Here is a 22,812-nt window from a genome sequence, read left to right as displayed (position 1 = left end):
GGAATTTTTCATTCTAAGAGAATTAGAATTAAAAAAAATTATTATTTATTTCAATTAATTATGCAAAAATTTATTGAAATCATAAGTGATGCTTTATACTAGGAGCCATGTAACATCTAGTAATGGCTTTGATATGTTTAATTTTTATTATCAGGGGCCTGTCTAGATTTTTTCGAGAGGTGCCTATTTCGTGAAAATTGAAAATTATGTTAAAAAACCAACACAAAAATACGGTAAAGTAAGAAAATATTTTAAAAACTTGTTACTACAAATAAAAATCATTTATGACTGGTAAATTTCTATACATTTTTTCTCATATTTTCAAAAACAATTATGCTATTCTAAAATTTTGGCCTTTAAATTGTATCCAAATTTAAAAATCCATAAAAATCATTGTTGATAGTTAGAATTCAACTTAAATTTAATAAAACTATGCATTTAACAGCCCTAGCACTAAAAGCTATTTTCATTATAACATTTTCCACTAGCTCATACAGACAAAAACTTCATTGGGGAAAAAATGCTTCATAAAAAAGTTAAGGTCAGTTAGAATAAATTTACAATAATGTTTAAGATAATTTTTTGATTTCGACTTCCTGTAAAGTTTATAGAGGGAGATCCTCATTGTTTCATTTTAAAAAACTCAGCTTAATTCACCTGGAATTTATCGTTTTTTTACGGGGATACAAAAACAAAGTTTTAAGAAGCAGAGAGGAGAATCATAGAACTTGCTTTTTTAAAAGTATTTTGTGAAACTACTGTTTTTCCTAAAGTTGAATTTGTGAAAGTACTGCTAAACGGTAGTAAATTCACCATGGACAGACCCCTGATTATTAATATTGTTTAATGTTTTTAGTAAAGTTAAAATAATGAGAGAAAAAAACTCCATATACATAATTGGGAGTTAAAAATATATTTAATATCTTTCTAAATTAAACAGCATCAGCATCATTTTAACCAATATTATTAAATAGAAATGGAATGTTTAATTTTTTAAACGGAAATAACCTTACCTTATGTTTATGTGTTACCTTTTTTTAAATTTCACCTTAATTTTATGTGTTATTTTACCTTACTTTAATTTTGTGTGTTATGTGTTAATTTAATCTTTTACCATAACTTTATTTGTTATTTTATTATTGTTTTGGCAGGAAGTGGCTTGAGTTCTGGCAAAGTCTTACAAAGGTTCCCAGAACTAGATTGGGATGATACACCTTTTATTGATGGCATTGAACTTGTAAGTATTAATAACATAATATTCTTGTTATTTTTTATTTTTGTTATTTAAATATATAAAAGAAAAAAATTAGAATTTTGTTTCAATTATTAGTCACTATTATTAAGGGAATAGGGCAATATCTTCTCGTAATGTGCTAATGTACCTTATGTACCTAACCTTAAAAGCATAATGATGTAATATATAATGTATGATCCTTGAATATGCTAATTATTGTGTTACAGTTAATATTTTAAGTAGGGATGCAAATGTACAGGATACCTGGCAAATACCCGTCTTACCCTGCTAGATTTTCAATACCTGCTTATTATCCAGATCAGGCAAAGGAGTTTTGTACGGGCAACTCTTTTTCTTTTTTTTGTCACAATTATCAGTGCCGTGTACCTGGACCTGGCCAATTTTACCAGATAACACTTATGTTTGACACTCACAGCCGTACTTTGAATTACAGAACCTTAAAACTATTTATATATGTAGTTTTGGAAATGTTTGGTACAATTATTAACTATAAAAAATGTAAAATTTATTAATTGTGACAAAGAAGTTTTAATGACTGATTTCCTTGTTTAGGCAGCAAAGGGCTAATAATGAGGCCACAAAATTGGCCTTCATCTGACATATATCTTGGGAGGACTCGGGTTCTAAGTAATCCAGTGTTTTCACTACAGCACGAGAATCTCGCATATTTTTTTCTTTTCTCGCATTAAAAAATTATTACCGCGAGAAATTCGCGCATTCTATAAATCAATTTCAAAATTCACGAATTTCTCGCATTTTGGAAAAAGCTCCGATTTATGCCATTTAAAATAAAATCAGTTTCACTTTTCTTCCTGGATCTTTCATTCGTTTCAACATTTGCCCCGTTATCTAGCTTCCCTATTTATCAGTATTGTTCAGAACCTTTTCGAACAATAGAAAAAAAATTTTCTCACCGAGTTTTGAAAAGTTTGAGAGATTGTACTAAAACAGATCTCCCATATCATTGCTTATAGTTATCGCATGATTAAAAGTAGCACCTTGATAGTTGAAACATTTAATGTACCATTATTTATAAAATATCCTACATTAAGCAGAAGCTACATAAATAAATGCTATTAAAAATTTATTTAATTAAAAAATCAACTATCTATGAATGCCTCCTGTGAAGTTTTACATTAATCACTTTACATTCGAACAGTCAACTCAAATTTCTTTTAGAAATTTATTTTTTTTAAAAATCTGAAAATGAAACTATATGCTTTTATTTATATTAGTGTAGAATAGATTTCTTTGAGCTATATCTTGTAAAATAATTGTTTGATAGAAAATTATAACGATTTTTATATTTTTGTGCATAAATGTTTTAATATATGACTAGGTAATAAAGCCAATATTTATCTGGTACTTAGAACTGGCTTGGTAAAAGATTCAATTTTCATCTGGTACCTGGACCCCAAAAAATTTTAGGATTTTCGTACATCTCTAATTTCAAATTGCAAAATCAGTAACAAAAATGTACTTTCTATGAATAAACATACCTTTTTTTTTAATTTTTAAACAATAAAATATGATCATTAGGATAAAAGTTTAATGTTTTTTTATTTTGTGCATTTGTTTATAAATATTTCGTATCTACCTAAGCAAATTATTGTTTTAAAAATCATTATAATCAAAGTTTTTTTTTTCAAATTTTCTTTTTTTCCCTTCCTTTTTACATTTATTTTATATTGTCTTGTAATTGCTCGATTTTTTGATTTAAAAATATGCAATTGTAATTTATCTTATTTCATGTTATCTAATTAACTATAATTTCCATAGCTATGTAAAATTATAAATTTGTGCTCATTTGATTTATAATGAATTCTTTTACAGTTTTGCCAGCCACAAGGGTGGAATCTGTCAACAGTACGTCAACAGCCGACATTCTTTGTATCTGTGCTTACCGATATTGATGCGAATCGTCATTATTGTGCTTGTTTGTCTTTTAATGAACCTGTTGCAATCACACCTAGTAAACCTCCTGATGAAGAAGTTGAAGAGGAAGCAGTGGAGCCATCTGGGGGTCTGGTACAGCATCATTCCATTATGTATGCTCCCAAATGTCTGGTTTTAGTTTCAAGGCTAGATTACTTTTCTACCTTTCGGGTAAATTTTTATTCACTATACTAAACTCAATTTTTTTTTATTTATTACTTTCTATTACTGCTATATATTGAGATATATTACACATTACCTGTAACACTCTGTTTTAGGGACATCATAATTCTTGTTAGCACCAATAAGCATAACAAAGTCATTATTACTAATAAACATAACAAAGTAGTTATTACCAGGAAACATAAATCATTATCATTTATGAATAAATGTTTCTTTTTATTCAAGTCATTTTGTCAGTTGGCAATATTACCCAAATTTTTCTACTAGTTTTTCTCCTATGATTATATTGACTTGACTGCCATACTGTCTATTCAACACAAAGATGAATGCCAGACAACAAGTCTAATGTCTGGGTAGGGCTCATATTGAGATGGACAGACAGTATTTGTTTTTCACATTTGTACAAAAAATACTCGTATGAGAATTTCTTAGAAGATTTCTAAAAAAGATCCTTATCTTTTTTTTGTGAATCACTAGTTAAGAAGACATGTTAATTAGATAATTTGCATCTTAATCAAATAAAGTAATTAAGTGAAACAGAATTTTTTTTAATAATTGTTTTAGACAATTAGTCAACAGGCCTACGCAACCAGTGTTAATGTGTGTCAATGTTACTTCTATTATATGTTCGGCATTATCACTAAAATTTTACTTTTCGCATAAGCACTTGCACTAAAATTATCCTAAAATATATACATCTTTTGCATTTTGAGGCCTTCAATAGAGTTTTATGGCAAGGTTGGCACTTGGCCTGGTGGTATTGTGGTTGCAGTAGATAAAGTTGCATTGCTATCATATAGGCTGTTTTAGTAACAGTTATATTTTATTAAATTTTATTTTAATAAGTTAACTTAAATAATTATTAAATTATCACATATAACATTAACATGAATTTAATTAGAAATTATAAACATGTCAATAAATTATTATTTTTTTTTTCCTTTAGTGCTTGGGGTCTAAATTAAATAACATGTGACTTACAGTGGTGGCTGATTTTTTCTTTAATTAAGTGCCTATGCAAATCAAAAGTACTGAATTTTCTATGCACACATTTCTTTAAATTATACAAATTTATATTTAAATGCAGTAGTTTTACAGGGAGCATATCTTAAACCAGTAACGTTGCTTACTAAAGAAATGTTTATCAGATCTGTTAAAATTTTTGCTGGAATAGCTTTTGATTGTTTAATCAAGTAAATATTTTATACTAATTTTTAAAGTTGCCTGATTGATAAATGTACATATTAATGAGATATAATTGTAATTTTTTTGTTATTATGTCTAGTTGTGTTTTCATTTATTTACGAAATAAAATTCTTGTATGTTTATTTTACAGAATTGTTTAGGCATAATTTATACTGTGTATATAGATACAGTATCTGTTCCAGTAGAAACATTAATTGGCAACATATTAGGCTGTATTCAAGTACCTCCTCCAGGTAATAATAATTTTTTTACTGATGTTTTAACATAAATTCGGTGTTGTTTTACCTTTCTATGAAATAATTATTTTAGTTATTTTTGCTATTACAATGTCCGATTTCACAATTGTGCAATTAAAATTCACTGAAAATTTTGTATTGTATAGTAGTAAAGTTCAGCTCAGTATCTTAAGTTTTTGAGGACCAGATAAAATGATAATATATAGCTATTATAATCATTGTAAATTAGAAAAACAAAAGCTTCTTTTTGCACTTCCAAACTTTTACTCGATAAAAATACTAATAATTGTAGTAAGAAACTATTCTAAAAACTATATTTAAGCTTTACATGTTAAATAAATGCTTCGTACCAGCTAACAATCTGTCATTTCAATGAACTTTTCATAACTCTACTGCTTTCTATAAAGAATTTTTCTTGTTTTGTTATTTGATTTGTGTGAAAATATTTTTTTTCAATCTTCAATAGAAATTATTAATATTTTCATTTAGTCAAGTCTGTAAAATGAGGATCTTAAAGCATTCTCCAATGAAATTTATTAGTATGTTTTATTTTCATTTGTTTTGTTGCAATAAAGAAAAATACTAATTTTTATTAAAATAAAACACTGCATTAGCCAGAAAAAATTCACAAAATGATTGTTTTCCATCATAAAGAAAAACAGAGTTATCTTCATGTTATTTCATGGAAAAGTCAGTCAGGGATTCTATGCTTGAAGAGCAGAAACATTTTTTTTAAAACCATTGTTGTTTTACAAGTTTTATGATCGACTGTGTTTGGTAGTCCATTTTCTTTTTTAATTTACCAGGTGGACCACAAGTTAGATTTTCAATTGGTGCTGGAGATAGACAAGCTCTCCAACCTCCTTTAAGTTCTACTCTTTCTGTAACTAGTACCACAGTATTTCAGTTATTTGAAGAACTTGGTAATGTATCTTATTTTTATTTAGTTACATATAATTTTCATGAAAACTTTTGTGTCAGCTTATTTTAGTGTGTATGTCTCGCTTTTAAAATTAATCAAGTATGCTATTGTCGCTTATATTGTATTGTTTTACGTGTTGTAAATTTTTTTTTGCTTTTTGCATATTTTTTTCTATGGCCTTAACTTTTAGTTGTTTTTGTTAGAATGCATAAAAATAGATTTATTTGTAGTCAATTTCAAACTGGAATTTTAGTATGCTTTGGTTATTATTTGGGGGACTGGAAAGTAATGTCGTTTCGGTGCATTTGATTCTGATTTGATATTCTGTGCATTTGATGTCAAGATTTTAATTTTAATCAATAATGTATTCACCCTCGTTAGCAACAACCTTTCAATGCCAGATCGGAAATGAACCGAAATAGATCAGGGAAAAAATGAATTTGTTTTTAAGACTAACGAATATTTAATGCCCGAAACGACATTACTTTCTCGCCCCCAATACATTAGACTTGCCCAATGACCATAGTGTTGGTGATTTTCCCGATAAAAAAACATTCTGCCCTTATTTGTTCTAATTTTTATCTTTGTGCTCTTATATTCTTGATTTTTGGGTGTGTTCTACATGTACAAATGTAGATTTTAAAATAATCGATTTGAAGATTTTATATTTTTGATCCAACTTCTTCTAATTTTAATTAATAATGATTGTAAAAATACCGTAATTCAATAGTTCAATTTTAGGAATTGTCTATCAATAGTTCATATATATGGCTTTACCCTAAGGATTCATTATTATAAACTTTTATTCTCAATTAACAATGAACACTTTTGAAAAAAGAACTCAATTAGCAATTCTAAATCAACGTGTTATTATGGGGATGAATTCAAACACGCACACACACACAGGGACCATATGCATCTAGAAAATATGGTTTCAATAGCTTAGCTCAGACGAGTGTTCCATAGTTTAGACTGCTTAATGTTAGTTTCACTTATTTTCGCTTTATCTTTGAAATTTTTTAAGCCAACTAAAAAAATTTTTGCGTGTGATTATTAATTTCTGTTAGTAATGCGACAAGACTTTCTTTAAAATTCTAATAATTATTTATTATAGTTTTCATTTTATTTAATATTGGTTGAAAAATGTTGAATTGCTAGAAATACAATCTCTTATGCCATTTTCAAGTATTTAATTTTTAAATGTATAAATGCAAGCAAAATCAGTCAATCAGTTCATCAATCAATATTCTAGTTCTTAGACAATTTTATTAATCCACTTTTAAATGGTTGAAATAAAAAATGTAAAATTCTTTTTGATGGTTATTTAAGATTATTAAGTTTTATGACTAATGTACAGTGTAATATAATGAGCTTTGATTGTGCAGAATTATTAACTTGAGTATTTTTTCCCCTATGATTTTGAATAATATTATGATGCAATATCTTTTAATTTCTTTTTCTGCAGGAATTCACAATGTTGTCACATTATTTTGTGCTGCAATGACAGAACACAAGATCTTGTTCCATTCCAGTAGCTACTCTCGCCTGACTGATGCTTGTCATGCTGTTACTGCCCTTATGTATCCATTTAAATACAGGTTGCCATTAATAGCTTATATGTTATAACAGTTCATAAATATATAAAACGTAAATTTCAATTTTTATTTTAATTATTTTCACAATAATAAAAGGTGCACCAATTATTGATTTTTCTGCAATTTCTATGGATTTTATACTGTGGATCTTTTACTATGGATTTTATTAGTCTTTAATAACTACAGGGCTGATTGTGCTCTGGAAAAAATCCGGATTTCCGGAATTTTTGCTAACAGTGATCCGGAAGTTTCCGGAGATCGAAGGTCCAGATGTTTCAAAAATTCATTGATCACAGAAGTTTCCGGAAATCAAATTTTCAAAGGTGGAACTTAAAAACACAGTTTATTTTATTTGTTTGTAAGGGAGAGTCAGAGAGATACTTTATAAGCTTATTCATGATTAATATTCATTTTTTATCAGTAAATAGTTGTTATAATCATAAACTAAAGAAAGAAAGACATATTTGTAAAGTTTAATTACTTCTGCAGGTCATCATAGGTATGTGTAAAATTTTAAATATACTTTAAGTAAACTAAGAAATATTGAGAAAAAGGAAGAAAAAAAAACCTTGTTTAAATTTTTTTTCAATTTAAACTGTCTTTTTTTTTTAAACTCAAGAAATTTTCCGGAATTTTGACATGGGCTCACAATCACCCCTGTAACTATGAATTTATAATAGTCTCTTATTTTCATGTACAATGTTTTCATTTGTAAATGTCATTTAGCTTTTGCAATTTTTTTAATGGAAATAGAAAACCATATTTATTTGTGTGGTAATTAAATTGTAACTTTATTTCCAATTCTTTCGTAAACTGTAAGGTTAATCCTCATTGTTTGAAGCTTATTTTATAGTTTGGAAAAATTAGAATTTTTGGAAACAAACAAGCTTCAAAGCTAACTAATTTTGTGATATTAAATTAAATGCAGACTTAAGCAAAAAAACATAATTGTTTATTTAAATTAATTTTATCAAATATAATTGCTAAATTTTTTTTACTCATAACCATATCAGTAGGAATCATTTTTATTGACACTACAGTTTATTCATCGATCTAGTTTTCATGACGCCAAGTGCCATTTTCGCCCCAAAAAATTACACCGACTAAAATTAAAATCATTTGCGAAAAATCATGTACTTTCCAAAGCATTTTGAAGTCACTGGAGATAACCCCTAAGAATGATCAACCTTCATTAATAGCCATTTTATTGTGGAACACAGGGTGGTCATTTCGAAGATTTTTCACTGTAGTACATCCTCATATTCAGGATGAAGATTTAGCTGAAAACATTTTTTATCTCCCTCTTGTCTCGAAAAAATAAAGTTTGATCTATTTTAAATTATTATACTCTCTTTACTATAAGGGAACCTAGCACTGCTGACCTTGCTAAATCTATAAGGAAAATGCAATTTTCTTACAGAAATATTTCATAAACACAAGACACCTACATTTTAAAAATGTTTTTTTTATTTTACTATTTTTATATATTTTATTGTATTTACATATTAAAATTTAATGCAGCTGACTAAAATCTAGTAATGTGTAGTTAGGTTTTTATGACAAGAATGGAATTTAAGATTTAATTTAAAGGTTTCATTAATGCATAAAATGGTTTTTATAAGCAATGAAATTAATCACAACAAAATTTTCATTCGAGTTTTTTGTGTTCCATAATAAAACACTCTCACTAAAATTGAAACAAAATTTATGGACAAAATTTGTCATAGCTCTCAAGTGTAGTTTAGCATTTCGTCTTGATATATAATTTATTATTTGGTGCAGTTCACGATAATAAACTTTTGAGATCCTTGTTTAACTTTGAAATTTACCGAAAGTATAAACAACCTGATATTGACCAACCTGACCATAAAATGACTGCAATAGCTTGTACATATATTCCAATCTGATAATCCCATGGGAAACAGAAATTGAGGAAGCCCATCAATTAGGTGGCTTGACTTGGTTGAGTAGGACTTTCATATAGTAAATATGGAAAACTGGAAGAGCCTTGCTGTGGATAGGACCAGACACAAAGATTACTTGGGGCTGCCTTGGCCTGTAACAAGCTCCAGTGCCTTAATAGAAGATATAATGTATCAAGTGAAATCTACTTCTCTTAAACTGGCTTCACATTAAATATTTGTACTTTTTTATTTGTTATTAGATAACAGTTTAGTAATTCTTTCACTTTTTTTTTCAGTCATGTATATATACCTTTGCTGCCTGCAGCTTTAGTGGAAGTGCTAAGTACTCCTACTCCTTTTATAATGGGTGTTCATTCATCTTTAAAAAATGAAGTGCTAGACTTGGTATGTTTCTAAATTCAGAAAAAATTTTGACTTAAAATGAATGCATTCATGTTTATTTGCCAAATTCATAATTGCATAGTTCTGAATGTTGTCATTTTAGTATCAAATAATTCATAAAGATATTACAGACTCATAATGAAAGAACTTAATAAAAAACGGTTTTTATGTGACATTTTTAAAAAAATTGAGGTTTCCCCGGGGGAGATCTTATTCTAGTCTTTAATTTTACTGTATTCATTTATTTTGCAATGTCTTTAAATTTTACTCACCTCAGTAATGAATGTACTAACAAGGGAAGTATGCATCTCGAAATTCCTATTAAAACAAAGTTAAGCTGAAATTATTGAGAATGTTTGAAAACCTTGGATAGGGTATAAATTAGTGGCCAGTTCTGTTTGTTTGGTAAAATATGCCCCATTAAAGTTTCAGTTAATTTACTTTTAAACCAACAAATTTTCCAGCTGATGTGTAGTAGTTGTTTAGGTTGACTGCCTTCTACCATTGAGGTGTTGAGATTGTTTTCTAAAAAGCTTGATAACTATGTATTGTGTTTTTTTCAATTTGTTAATTATTGTTTTTTAATTAAGTTAATTTTTTAAAAATTAAAAAAAAATTCATATTTATATATATTTTTTATTTTTCAATGGATTTCTTTGGATTATTCAAAAAATATTGTTACATAAAATTTGAATCAAAATTTTATAATTTTTTTGAAAAATTAAGAATTTGAGTTAAAAAATTTTGTAATTTAAAATTTAAGATAAAATTTTTTATGTCTTAAAGCAATTCATATATTTTAATTAAAAAATAAAATCTTTTAATTTTTTGTTTTTAATGATTTAATTTTTAAAAAAAAATTGAAATTAAAAAATAATTTATTAATGGAATAAAACGTTGCAAGTAGTTATCAATCTTTCTAGAAAAGAAAATTAGAACCGAAATTCAATCAACCTATATGGGATTTAAACGCGGGATCTCTCTGGTAGAAAACAAACAACCTAACCATTACAATACAAATACAAATCGACTAGGAAGTTTTATTAGTTGAAAAATTAAGGAACTGAAACTTTAATGGGGCATTATTTACCTTAGGGGCAGATCTGGCTGCTAATTTGTACCCTATCTAAAGTTTTCAAACATGCTCTTTAATTTAAGCTTAATCTTAGAATGTTTTCATGGCGGAAGAAGGTTTCAAGTGCATTTGGTAAAAACACTGCTGAGGAGTAATAGAAGGCCTGTCTTTACTAGTAAATTAAATCGTTAAGAGTGAATATTATGATGCAAACAGGTTGAAAGAGTGTTAAGGGGTTATGAATATCCTCAGTTGGAAGCTTGTTTATAAGATGTAAAGAGAAATTGTAGTCTTTATTTCCTATTTTCAACATACTAATTTACTACAAACTAATTTTAAACTAATTTACTCTAATTCTCTAAAATTCCATTCATAAACTTCATTCATTCTACTTATTAATTGTTAATAAATAAAACTCAATTCCAGTTTCTTATTTTTAAAAAGTAATTTCTGTTTTATGAAAAGCTTTACCAAAGAGTAGATGAGAGTTTTGAAAATTAGTAGTTTGATGCCATATGTTAATGATAATGAATTTAAATTTATTATAATGTATTTTAACTTCGTAATTGTTTTACTTAATAATATAGCTGGCCAGGTGGCTGAGAGGTTAGCACGTCTGACTGCGAAGCCAATGGCTGCGGGTTCGAATCCCGCTCAGGGCATGTATTTTCTCTCTGTGTGAATGTGTCTCACCCTATGAAGGGGTATTTGTAGCGTGGAGGGCGTAATGTTGCTCGCCTGCGTGACTTTGGTCTCAAGATGCTCACTAGGCAAAGAATGAGCAATGCCTCCCGCACCTTCCATAGTGAAGATCGATAAGTTCAGAGCCTGTCATTAAAAAAAGTAATTTTTAAATAATTAAAACTTAAGTTTAGTACTTTAAGTTAGTTAAAATAAGCTCCTTTCAATATTTGCTATAAGAAGCATAAGATCAGTTGTAGAACTAAAAAACTTTCCTTGTAAGGTGTTTTTATAACTGAAAAATTCTTTTTTCTTTTTTATAAATTGTTATTGTAAAATATTAATAAATGTGTGTTTGTAATAAATAGTTTTTAAAAACAATTTTAAAATAATTAATAGATGGAATGAGTATTTTCTGTGCAATCTTAACTCTTAAACTTATCCACTTGGCTATAGCATTAACATGATACATTTACAGAGTTGAATAACATTTTGTGGGAGTAATTGTTGTTTTCATTCAGAAAACTTAATAACTCATCATTTTGTTTCTGTGATGAAATGTAATTATATTTTATCTCATTTTAAATTGTTCACATTTTGTTTTTTAGTTAGATGTAATCATTGTTGATTTAGATGGTGGATCACTTATAGTTCCTGAATGCATTAATGTTTCCTGCCTCCCTGAACCATTGCATACTCAGCTGTATTCTCATATGTGTGGGGTAAGCTTATAAGTAAAAACTAAATGCTATTTAAGCTCTGAATATTTTAGTCTCTAAATCAGAGTTTTGCTACGGTTTGATTAATGTGATGATAATGGAGAAGTTAAATTGCTTAAATATTCTTATTGCTTTTATTTATTTTGGTTTTGAAATATTAGATAATATATTTAGAATAAGTTATAAAAATGTTTGTTTCCCCTTTTTAAATCTCAGAGTAATTAGTCTTTTATATAGCTTTGTTTGCTAATTTAAAATTATTCAGAGTAATTATTCTGTAAATCTTAATCTTTAAAGTGTTTGATGAATATTGTTGTCAGCAATGGTGTATTGCTACGTTACTGAATCATAAACCATAATTCCGCACTCTAAACTCTGTGTAAGCAAATAACCTAATTATGATTAAAAACGTGGTCATTAATTATTTAGAGTTTTACTGTTAACACTCATCATATCACCTTTGATTTCTTTTGTTTTTTGATGATTCAGGTAAATCGATTGAGCATGAAATGAATTTAAATCTTTATTAAAAGTAATAAAAGAATTTAGCTGTCTGATAGATTTGCTATATACAGCATTTTATATCAAACAGAAATCAATCATTCTCTTTCCCAAGATCCCGTCATTCCACATGCCTTCTGAATTTGTTGTTGCTGACTGCTGGTAAAGTCCACTCTTTGCTTAAATTTTAGCTATAGATAATAAAATCTTCAAATTCCTTACAGTTATTTATCAATTATTTTGTATAGTTTTATTGCAAGCAAACTTTTAACTAATTTCTTTTAGTAAATATGATTAATAACCACTAAACTTTAAAATTTTGAAAAGAAAAAATTATTACACATATAGCTGTGTATTAATATGTTATAAATAGACAGCGGATTATATGCACTAAAAAACGGACAAAATATGCATGCAAATATGCACTAAAAAACTTGAATATATGCTCTTAAAACTAGAAATATGCATTTAAAATAGAAATTAAAAGTTCAACTTATTTAAATACTACTACTTACTTTTTCCAACAAACACAACTAAAACATTTTTTTGTTAAAAGTAAGAAAATCAAAATATTTCTTATTTGAATCTACGCAGTTCTGAAGAAAACGCCTAAAACTGAAGTATGATAAATGAGAGAAGAAAAATCATCGCATTTTCCGGAAAGATTTCATTAAACTGAATAATTTTTATTGCAATACACAACTAAGTGTTTTTCCAAATTTTCAAGGGTGAATTGATGTCGTCGGTCATCAAAGATCATTTTGAAAGCAGAAAATGACCTCTCCACGTCAACCGATGTTATTGGACAAAACTTGTACAATTTCGTACTCATTGGTTTTACTTTCTATGGAAGTTCAGTTCCATTTCCATTAAGAAAATTGTCTATCTTCTTCACTGCTGCAAAACCCGAATTTTTGTTTTGAACGAAACACCATTTTTCTTTTACTTTCTTCCCAACTGGAAGAGCATTGATGCACTGTTGAATTTTTTCAATTTCGGATATGGCCTCAGCCAGGGGAAGACCTCGTGTTTCGAGCTTTGTTATTGCTCCACTTAAGAAAGAAAAGTGAGTGTCAATTATGGCCAAGTCCTTCTGCAAAGAGATATCCTGTAGTAATTCTTTTGTGACATAAACTGAAGAAGCACAGGAACTGTCAATTGCATCTACAACTGACTTTATTGCATCAAAATTATTAGCGTAAAAACGTGCAGCTTCAATCCATGTACCCCACCTAGTTATCACAGGCTGTGGAGGTAAGGGCAAATCAGGATACATTTCTTTATACAATTTTATGCACGCAGGTGCCTTGAGAAAAACTTTCTTGATACTAGAAATTAAATCATTCACAGAGGAGAATACTTCTCGAACAGTCTCAGCCAGTCTGTGAACAGCATGAGCCAAACATGTAATATGAAGCATTCTGGGATAAAAAATTTCCAGTGCTGCTGCAGATTTGACCATATACGAAGCGGCATCGCTGACAAAAATCAAAACATCTTCAGAACCATCAATCACAGGAAAGGGAGGTCATTTTCTACCTACCACAGGAGCCTTATTTTTCCCACACAGATTGACAATTATTTATTCCAGGAAAAGACATCCCTTCATAGAATATCTGACCATCCCTTTCTGAGGTTTCTATGACGAATGTCTGTTTGGGTGGGCCCTTTGTACCACACACCTCATTTCTACATCTTTTTCACGTGATTGCAATCACCCCCAGCAACATCAATCCAACTGACCCTTTCAGGTGATAAAGAACGACAAAACAAAATTTAAAGCGTTCCTTATGCTAACATAAAAAGAATTGTGATATGGTTTTAGGAGGGAAAAGCCATAAAATGCTGAAAATATGCATTTATAATAGCAAATATACCTTTTTATGCATTTATATGCACAAATGGCAAAAAGTGATAAAATATGCAATTGCATATTATCCGCTGTCTAGTTATCAGGGATGAGATTCTTCCGCGGATTCGCGGATTTCCGCTTTTTCTCAGATTTTTCCATTTTTCCCGCTAATTTCCGCCGAAATTTTTTTTGGCGCAAGTTAAAATATTTTATGAGGAATTTAATTTTCCGCAGAGCGAAATTATTGAAGTCCTCATTCCTCCCTCTGAAGTTTCTCTAAAAATCATTTCCTTGGGATAAAACTGGTTGATCTTTATGCAGGGATGAGATTTTCTTCGGTTTTTTCTCTCGAATTTCAGCCTTTTTATCAAAAACTCAGATTCTCTAAAAGTTTCGTTTTATTTATTTATTTATTTATAAATATCCCGTTTTTTTTAAAAAAAATTCAGTCGTTGAAGTCAAATTATTATATTTATTTACGATTTTCAAAGAAAAACAGACAATTCAAACTACGTCCTAGCTGCTAATCCTTCCGCATGTTTCCGCATTAGCTATTTTCTCCGATTTCACGCACAGAAAATAAGATTTTCCGTATTTTTTATCCGTCGGCCGGATAGCTCGTATTTTTGTAATTTAGGCGTCGCTGCTTCTTGTATTGTCGAGAGAAAGCAAACAAAAAAAGCGAAAAAAAATAGAGGTGGAATTGTGGTGAAAATATTTATTTGCTCATTCAATTAATCTTGTAAATTTTTATTTATTGTGTAAACAAAAAACAATTCAAACAATCCTTTTAGAAATCCCAAGTCCCGACTCTGCAAATATCTCGATTTTTATTCACGCGATTTTAATATCAATCATCGATTTTCGTATTTACCTGATTTAAAAGTTGCGCATTGCAATTCTTATTTACGCTTTTTAAATATCGTACATTATGACTCGTATTTACGAGATTTAAAAATCTAATATGTTGCAACCCGAGCTTAAAATCCAATGTCGTGATTCGTTTTTGCGGTTGTAATATCGCGCGATTTTAAAATTATGCATCTTGATCTGAAAATTACGCATCATGATTTGTATTTTCACATTTTTTAAATCCGATGTAGAGTTTTATATGCACGTGATTTAAAAGCCTCATATCGGGATTTGTAATCACATGGATTACAAGTTTTTAAAAAAAATTAGACAAAAAAAGTGCGATTTTTATATATATATATATATTTATATATTCTTGGATTTCCTCTTTTTTACTTTCTGACTACTCTCATCCCTGAGTTATGAATGTACCATTTTGTATCAAAATGTGAAATACAAGTAAATAAAGTTTTATTACAATGAATTATATTTAATTGCATTAAAGTCGGTTTTACTTAGTACGTATTTCCAAGTCAAATAATTTAGACATTGTAATTGTGATAATATGTTACAGATAACTCAATTCTGTAATCAAGCAAGTTAATTTTTGGAAGGGTTAGTAGCTTACTGTGTATGGAAAATTGTTAGTTCCCATTCATGTCTTGTGTATTTCTAAAATTTTCTATTATATTATAGAAATAACTGATGTAATTAACCCTAGAACAAAATTAAGCACATTAAAAAAAAAAAGCTCCTAAACAATCTAACAGTGATGCACGGAAAAAAAAATCAATTTTTGATAAATAATTGTGAGGAAATTATGCTTCAGAATTTTTTTTTTTTAATCAAACGAAGTTACCCTGTTGTGACTGGCATATAAGAACATAATAAAAATAGATATTTTTTTAAAAAATAGCTTGTATGTTTAAATTCTTTGTAATAATATATCCAAATCTATTAGGATATTAAAGATACATTAAAAAAATTCTTAAATATGAGTACATGTAGGTTAAATATATCTTGATGTTAATTAAAAAAGTTGAGATTATGTTTATGTACAGTAATAAAAATAAATGTTTTTTTTTTAGGTCTTGCGCCCTGAATTAAGGACAGCAGATGATGCATTTCCCCCTGCTCAAACAAATCCCTCTCAACCTCATATGCTTGTAAGTATTCCATTATTGCATTTCTTTTTCTTTCTCTTTTAATTGTATTTATAATGAAGTAATCGTTATTTCAGGATAAAGAAATAAGAGCAATTTTTCTGCGCACATTTTCCCAACTGCTTCAAGGATATCGTTCATGCCTCACTATCATTCGCATTCATCCAAAACCATTTATAGCTTTTCATAAAGTAAATATTTTTAGTGATTAAATTTCTTTCATTGCTACTTTTTAAATTTTTTTTCTTTTTACCTTTACTGTATTTTCATTGCTTATATCTTACAAAACTAATTACTAGGCAATGCTGCCATTTAAGAATGTTGCGTTTGCAAATTTTGAAAGCTGTTAAATCTTTTAATAAAATCTGAGTACGTCGAATGATGTTTATGGAATTTAAAAATTACTTAAAACTAGCTGCTATTGACTATAAAAAATTGGTTAAATTTGTAACACCCAGTGTTTAGTTTCAAAAATTTCAAATATTTTTTTTTTTAAAGTTACTAAAAATTAGACTGTGTAAGACTTATTTTAACAAAAATTATTAGAACTGCTTGATAAATGTATAGTAATTTCCTGCCGTGGAATTTATTTTAAATGGCTCTCAGAGCTCTATTTATTGTTTAAAATACAGTGTATGACTTAAATAATTTTATATTTCAGGCTGCATTTCTTGGTCTTCAGACATATTCTGACTGTGACTTCATCATTAAAGTTCTTGATTGCATGTTTTTCAATACATTTGTTTCGGAAAGAGGTCCCCCGTACAGAGTCTGTGATATTTTTGATGAGGTTAATATTTATATATATATATTTTATTCTTTTTGTTCATTCTGTTTCTTCCATTTAAATTGTGGTTGTAGGATAAACAATTTGGGTTATTAAAATGTTTTTTTTTTCTAATGTAATATTAATATCAAATCAACTCAATTGTTGATTCTGATTACTTGAAATTATGTGTAAACTTTGTTTAATTTAGATTTATGCCAGTATGCAAGATACTTTAAAAGCTGAAGTTAAGGACTCCTCGTGTGTAATAAATCATGTTCAAGAATTAGCCCATCAACTGTATTTGAATGTGAGTATTTATTGGATACATAATGGGAAAAAGGAATTTCTCAAAAGGTTTAAATTTTTTTAGGAGACTGGAATTTTTCTTTCATTAAAGGTATAGAATTTTTTTTAAATTATTTGTTTGGAAAAGTAATGAACCCAACTAATAATTATAACAAAATATTGTATCTTATTTTTAAATTAGGAGAAAATGTTTTTAAGAGCATTTCCCAGCTTTTTAATTCTTACATTTTAAGTCTTTTTTTTTCCCTTTAACCTTTTATTTATTTATTTATTTTTTGTCTGAAAGAATAATTCTGAAAAATTTAAATTTATTTTATCAGCTCCTATTTTAGCATGGATTTCTTTTAATTATGAAACTAAAATGTGCTTTCAGTTTTACTGTTTTTCTATCTTTTCTGACTTACATTTCCTCTTTCCTATTTTACAATTTTATTTGTAACTATGCTGTTTATGAATTAGCTTTTTTTTTTTTTAAATTATTGTGTTTTGTGCAGGAAAATCCAAATAAGCAACAATATGTACAGAAAATACCTAAACCTACTGAAGGAGCATTCACAAGAATTCATCAACCTCCATTTCCTATAATTGATGCAAAAATTGTAAAGGATAATATTGATGAAGGAATGTCAAAACAATCACTCAGGGCAAAGTATAATATTTATTTTTTTAATCGAATTTCTACTACTTCTGATTCTTTTTTATGCCTAAAAATAATATGATATGCATTGCATCAAGTAAAGGATATTAAATTTCTAAGTGAAACTCACATTTTGTAGCATTATTTCAGCCCATATTTATTTCTATACATTTCTTTTTAAATTTGAAATTTTTTCCTCCTCTGATGTATTCAAAACCCTTTCTCCTCAAATAAATTATTATAATTACTTTGTTTTTATTTACAAAGTGCTTCCAATTTTGTATGTTTTTCAAATAATGTGAATAGTTTTTATAAAATATAAGTACATTCGGTATTCAAAAATCATTCAATACATCTAATTTTATTATCCTAACATATAACCGAAACCCTTTCTCCTTGAAAAAATTATTGTAGTTTACTTTGTTTTTATTTTCAAGGGGCTTACAACTTTGCATGGGTTTCAAATAATAATACAAGTAATTTTTGTTTAAACACATACTTTTGTTTAAACATGTACTTTTGTTTATACATAAACATAAATACATTCAATATTCAAGAATCATTCAATGCTTCTCATTTATTCATTCAATTCTTTTGCCTAAAAATTAAAAATTTTTAGGGAAAACTCTGATTAGTATAATCTAACTAATTTTATTTAGTTTTTTAAATAAACATATTTCTTTATATAAAAATTGTACATTTTGACTGAATAATATTTATATTTTTGTCGATCATATTATTAAATTTTAAAATTTCAGAATTTTAGTGTTTAAGTTATGTTTAATAAAAGTTTTTTTTTGAATGCTCTAGACTCTCTGCAATTAAACCTCAGCAGCCAAGAATAGTGCCTATGGGACCTCAAGCAGCTTCTTGGCTTGATAATCGAGGCTTAGTTACAAACAGTACCAGGCGATTAGAAGTCCTTAGAAGTTGTGTCAATTGTATATTTGAAAACAAAATATCCGATGCACGCAAAGTAAGTTTAGTTTCAAAGAAATGAACTAATATTCTAACTGTGCTTATTTAAAACTATTAAACACTAATTTAAAATACTTTTGTAGACTTTCCCTGCAGTTCTGAGAGCTTTGAAAAACAAAACAGCTCGCTTAGCGCTAACTCAAGAATTAGCTTTACATGTAACTGGAAACAAAGCTGTGTTAGAACATCAGCAATTTGATTTAGTTGTTCGACTAATGAACTGTGCATTACAGGTCAGCTTATGTGCATTATTTAATATTTTCTGTTTTAACATTTTACTTTTTATTAGAATTTTTTCCACTAAATGTTGTTCTTTTTTCACTGAAGGATGATTCTTCAATGGATGAATATGGTGTTGCTGCTGCAATTTTACCGCTGGCTATGGCTTTTTGCAGAGTAAGTTTTTATTTCCTTTATCTAAATTACTTACCTTAATTTCCTGTGTAATATCTGTGACAGCTTATAATCCACAGACGAGCATTTCAGACCAAACCGGAAAATTTCAAACAATAATCTACAGATTATACAGTGGTTTATTTAGCGCAAGAGGAATTAAAAATTCCAAAGCCCTTCCCACTGTCAGAATCTACATAATATCATCACATGTGATTGAATCTACGTCATATATAAGCCAATGGGCATCATCAGTGAAGAGGCGAGCAGACACATAATAATGTTTAAAAGGCATTCTTAAAGGATGCGAATAAATTACGTATACGAGTTTGGGGATGTGGACGAGAATCCGATTGGCAAGTTTTTCGCAACCTAATAAATTTTACCAATAAGGCTCTTGTTAGGTGCGTTCAAGTGTATTTTTCGTTTCAAGTGTAAATAGTCTATTTCACTTTTATGGCTCATGAAAGTTGATAAGAAATGTTGAAAAAATAATTTTGCAAGATAATCTGCAGTGTTGGTTTTATTGTTTTTAACAGTTTTTTCTTTTTCAGTTTTTCCTTTTTTCCCCTTCTTTTTTCCATCACATAACATAAGTCGAATAATTTATCTGTTTCATAACAAAACAAGTTATTTTGCAATTTTCTTTAATGCTATGTTTTTGATTATTTTTCAATGGTTTACACAAATAAACAATTTTAAAATTTTTATCAGTCATTTAAAAGTCCCATTGTACGCATATGCATAACATTATTTGCATAACAAAATTGCATAACATATCATTACTTAAACGATTTGGAGCAATAAAATGACGATCCAAACATTTTATAAGGGTGTCACTAATATAAAAAATTTTTTTATTTCCAATGCAGCAGGCGATAGACATTATCCTAACGCCGTACAGAGATCAAAAGAAAAGATAAATACAAATACAGAAAGAGATTAAATATACAAAATCAAAACACCAAATACCAAAATTAAATCAAGAATTTAAATTGAACAAAAGGTGTTTGGCCTCCCAGTATCGGGAGTAGATACCTTTGTGAGAATTGAACAGTTGAGGAGATGCTCAGCATTCATCGACGCACCACTGCGGCAGAAGGGGCAGGCAGGATTATCCACTATTTTAAGACGGAAAAGATGAGCGTATAAGCAATCGTGCTTGGTAGCAAGACGAAAGGCAGCTACAGCACTGCTTCTTGGGCAATCAAGGAGAATGAAGATGTCATTTCTCTACGATTTTTCTATTGTCCGTTCTTCTAGCAATGATATATGTGTTGTCTTAATTGCATGATTAATCATTAATGAAGTGGACTTATAGCTAACCAAGTTATTTGGGGCTTGATTAACAAAGCAACCTTTTTTGGCCAGTGTATCCGTTTTTTCGTTGCTGGGGATACCACAGTGGGATGGGATCCGTTGTAAGGCAATCGTTTTATATTTTATACCCATTTCTGTCATTAAAGATCTACATTTCACAATGGACAAAGAACTAGGGGCTTGAGAGTAGTTGGCAATGGCCAGAATCGCAACCTGGGAATCTGAGAAGATGACAGCTTGATCGAAAAAAGGACGAGCATTTAAATGACCTAAAGCTACTTTGATTGCCTCAACTTCACCATCAAAAGTGGTCTTGGCCGTTTCCAACAAAAGATAGTGGGAGAAATGCTCACAATAAATACCAGCACCAGCAATGCCATCCATCTCAAGCTTTGAGCCATCTGTATATATGTGCAACCATTTGTTTTTTAACAGTTGATCTGCGGATTATGTACAGGAAATTAAGGTAAAACGTCAATGGATAAATCATCACCCAATATTTTTTCTTTGTCTATTTTCCCCAATTGTCGAAATTGCTAACTAGATTTTAGTTCTGCAAATTGAAAGACTTAATTTTTATTTCCAAATTTTCTAAATATGTTTTGATCATTTTTCTTTTGCAGAAGTTGTGCACTAATGTAATACAATTTGCTTATACATGCATTCAAGAACATCCAGTTTGGCAGAATCAGCAATTCTGGGAAGCTGCTTTTTATCAAGATGTCCAGAGGGACATACGAGCACTTTATACTTATACTCCTCAACGGACATATCTTACTGATCGAGAGTCAGCAATTTCACCTATAAGCCCTAGAGAGGTAGGTGTCTTAGTTCTTTTGAAAAAGAGATGACAATTTTGCAATCCTCATTTTTTTGCCCGTGCATTAATTATCAAATCATACTGTTATTCATGGTACATTTTATTTAAGTTGCTTTCATGTCTGCTCACGTCATATAAAACCTTCTTTCAAATTTTTGACAATTTTTTAATGATCTAGAGTGCTTAAATTTTAAATGTAATACTGTGAAGTATGACTATACAAGTTTCAGAAATTTACTGTTAGCTAAAAGCATAATTTGTTGCTGTTACTAATATTAATCTAAATGTCATTAAGTTTTGGATATAAGAATATTCAAAATATTCAATATTTGGAATATTCAATATTTGGATATTCAAAACTTATTATTCTTATAATTTTTTCATATTGTTATCTATTTTTTATCTATTTGTTTTAAAAAAGACTATGGAATAGATTATTTTTGAAAACATATACTTGAAATTTCTGTGACAATTTATTGTACATCCTGGTGCGTGTCTACTTTTCAAAATTTTACAAAATCAGGTGCACGAGCAATGAAGCTTGGCATTCATTGAACATGAAATATTAATACATAATAAATACCTATCATACACACCTACATACCAAAAATGTGCTATCTTGTAATCAAATACTAAATTATACACTGGGGTATAAGATAGTTATTTTGGTTGAGTTTGTAGTTTTTGTAAACCTAATTTCAAAAGTTTTTTAATAATTATTCTTTCATGAAAAATAGTACTTCGCCAGAAGAAACTATGTACTGTGCAAAAACAAAACAAAAAAAGAATTTTGAATAACTTTTTGCTCCAATATTCAGATTTTCACGTAACACAGTTTAACTCATAAAGGTTGTTCCATTACTTGCGCAAGATTTATTTAGTTACAAAATCAGATACATAAATGCAATTTTTCTGAGTAATTATAACTTTTTTTAGTTCTTAAAACATTTCTTTAAAAAATTGTTAATCCTGTAAGTCGTGCACCATTGGCTGCTAAATATATTTGTGAAAATAGTAATCTGGCTAATTTTTGACCATCTAGTATGTTTAATTTCATGTCCTGTTGGAAGCATTAGTCCCAGCTTTTTCTGAACTCTGAGTTGCAGGC

At 28.7% G+C, this 22,812-nt stretch overlaps 1 protein-coding gene across 1 annotated transcript in view; it reads left to right on the top strand.

Annotated features, from left to right (window-relative positions):
• Sbf (SET domain binding factor) overlaps positions 1-22,812 on the top strand; it is a 72,936-nt gene that overhangs the window by 2,198 nt on the left and 47,926 nt on the right. The window contains exons 2-17 of the mRNA XM_087165738.1: positions 1,152-1,237; positions 3,089-3,361; positions 4,710-4,812; positions 5,622-5,738; positions 7,203-7,335; positions 9,533-9,641; positions 12,003-12,116; positions 16,407-16,484; positions 16,559-16,672; positions 17,143-17,271; positions 17,459-17,557; positions 18,051-18,205; positions 19,004-19,169; positions 19,255-19,404; positions 19,499-19,567; positions 21,508-21,702. Of these exons, the coding sequence (XP_087021864.1) occupies positions 1,152-1,237; positions 3,089-3,361; positions 4,710-4,812; positions 5,622-5,738; positions 7,203-7,335; positions 9,533-9,641; positions 12,003-12,116; positions 16,407-16,484; positions 16,559-16,672; positions 17,143-17,271; positions 17,459-17,557; positions 18,051-18,205; positions 19,004-19,169; positions 19,255-19,404; positions 19,499-19,567; positions 21,508-21,702 (2,090 nt within the window). The remainder of the gene's footprint in view (positions 1-1,151; positions 1,238-3,088; positions 3,362-4,709; positions 4,813-5,621; positions 5,739-7,202; positions 7,336-9,532; positions 9,642-12,002; positions 12,117-16,406; positions 16,485-16,558; positions 16,673-17,142; positions 17,272-17,458; positions 17,558-18,050; positions 18,206-19,003; positions 19,170-19,254; positions 19,405-19,498; positions 19,568-21,507; positions 21,703-22,812) is intronic.

This window comes from Parasteatoda tepidariorum, chromosome 6, assembly GCF_982258835.1.
Source record: "Parasteatoda tepidariorum strain Cologne lab strain chromosome 6, Ptep-v5.0, whole genome shotgun sequence".
NCBI classification, from domain to species: domain Eukaryota; kingdom Metazoa; phylum Arthropoda; class Arachnida; order Araneae; family Theridiidae; genus Parasteatoda; species Parasteatoda tepidariorum.
Note: the sequence above shows the minus strand (reverse complement) of the source record. Positions and strands in the feature narration are given on the sequence as shown.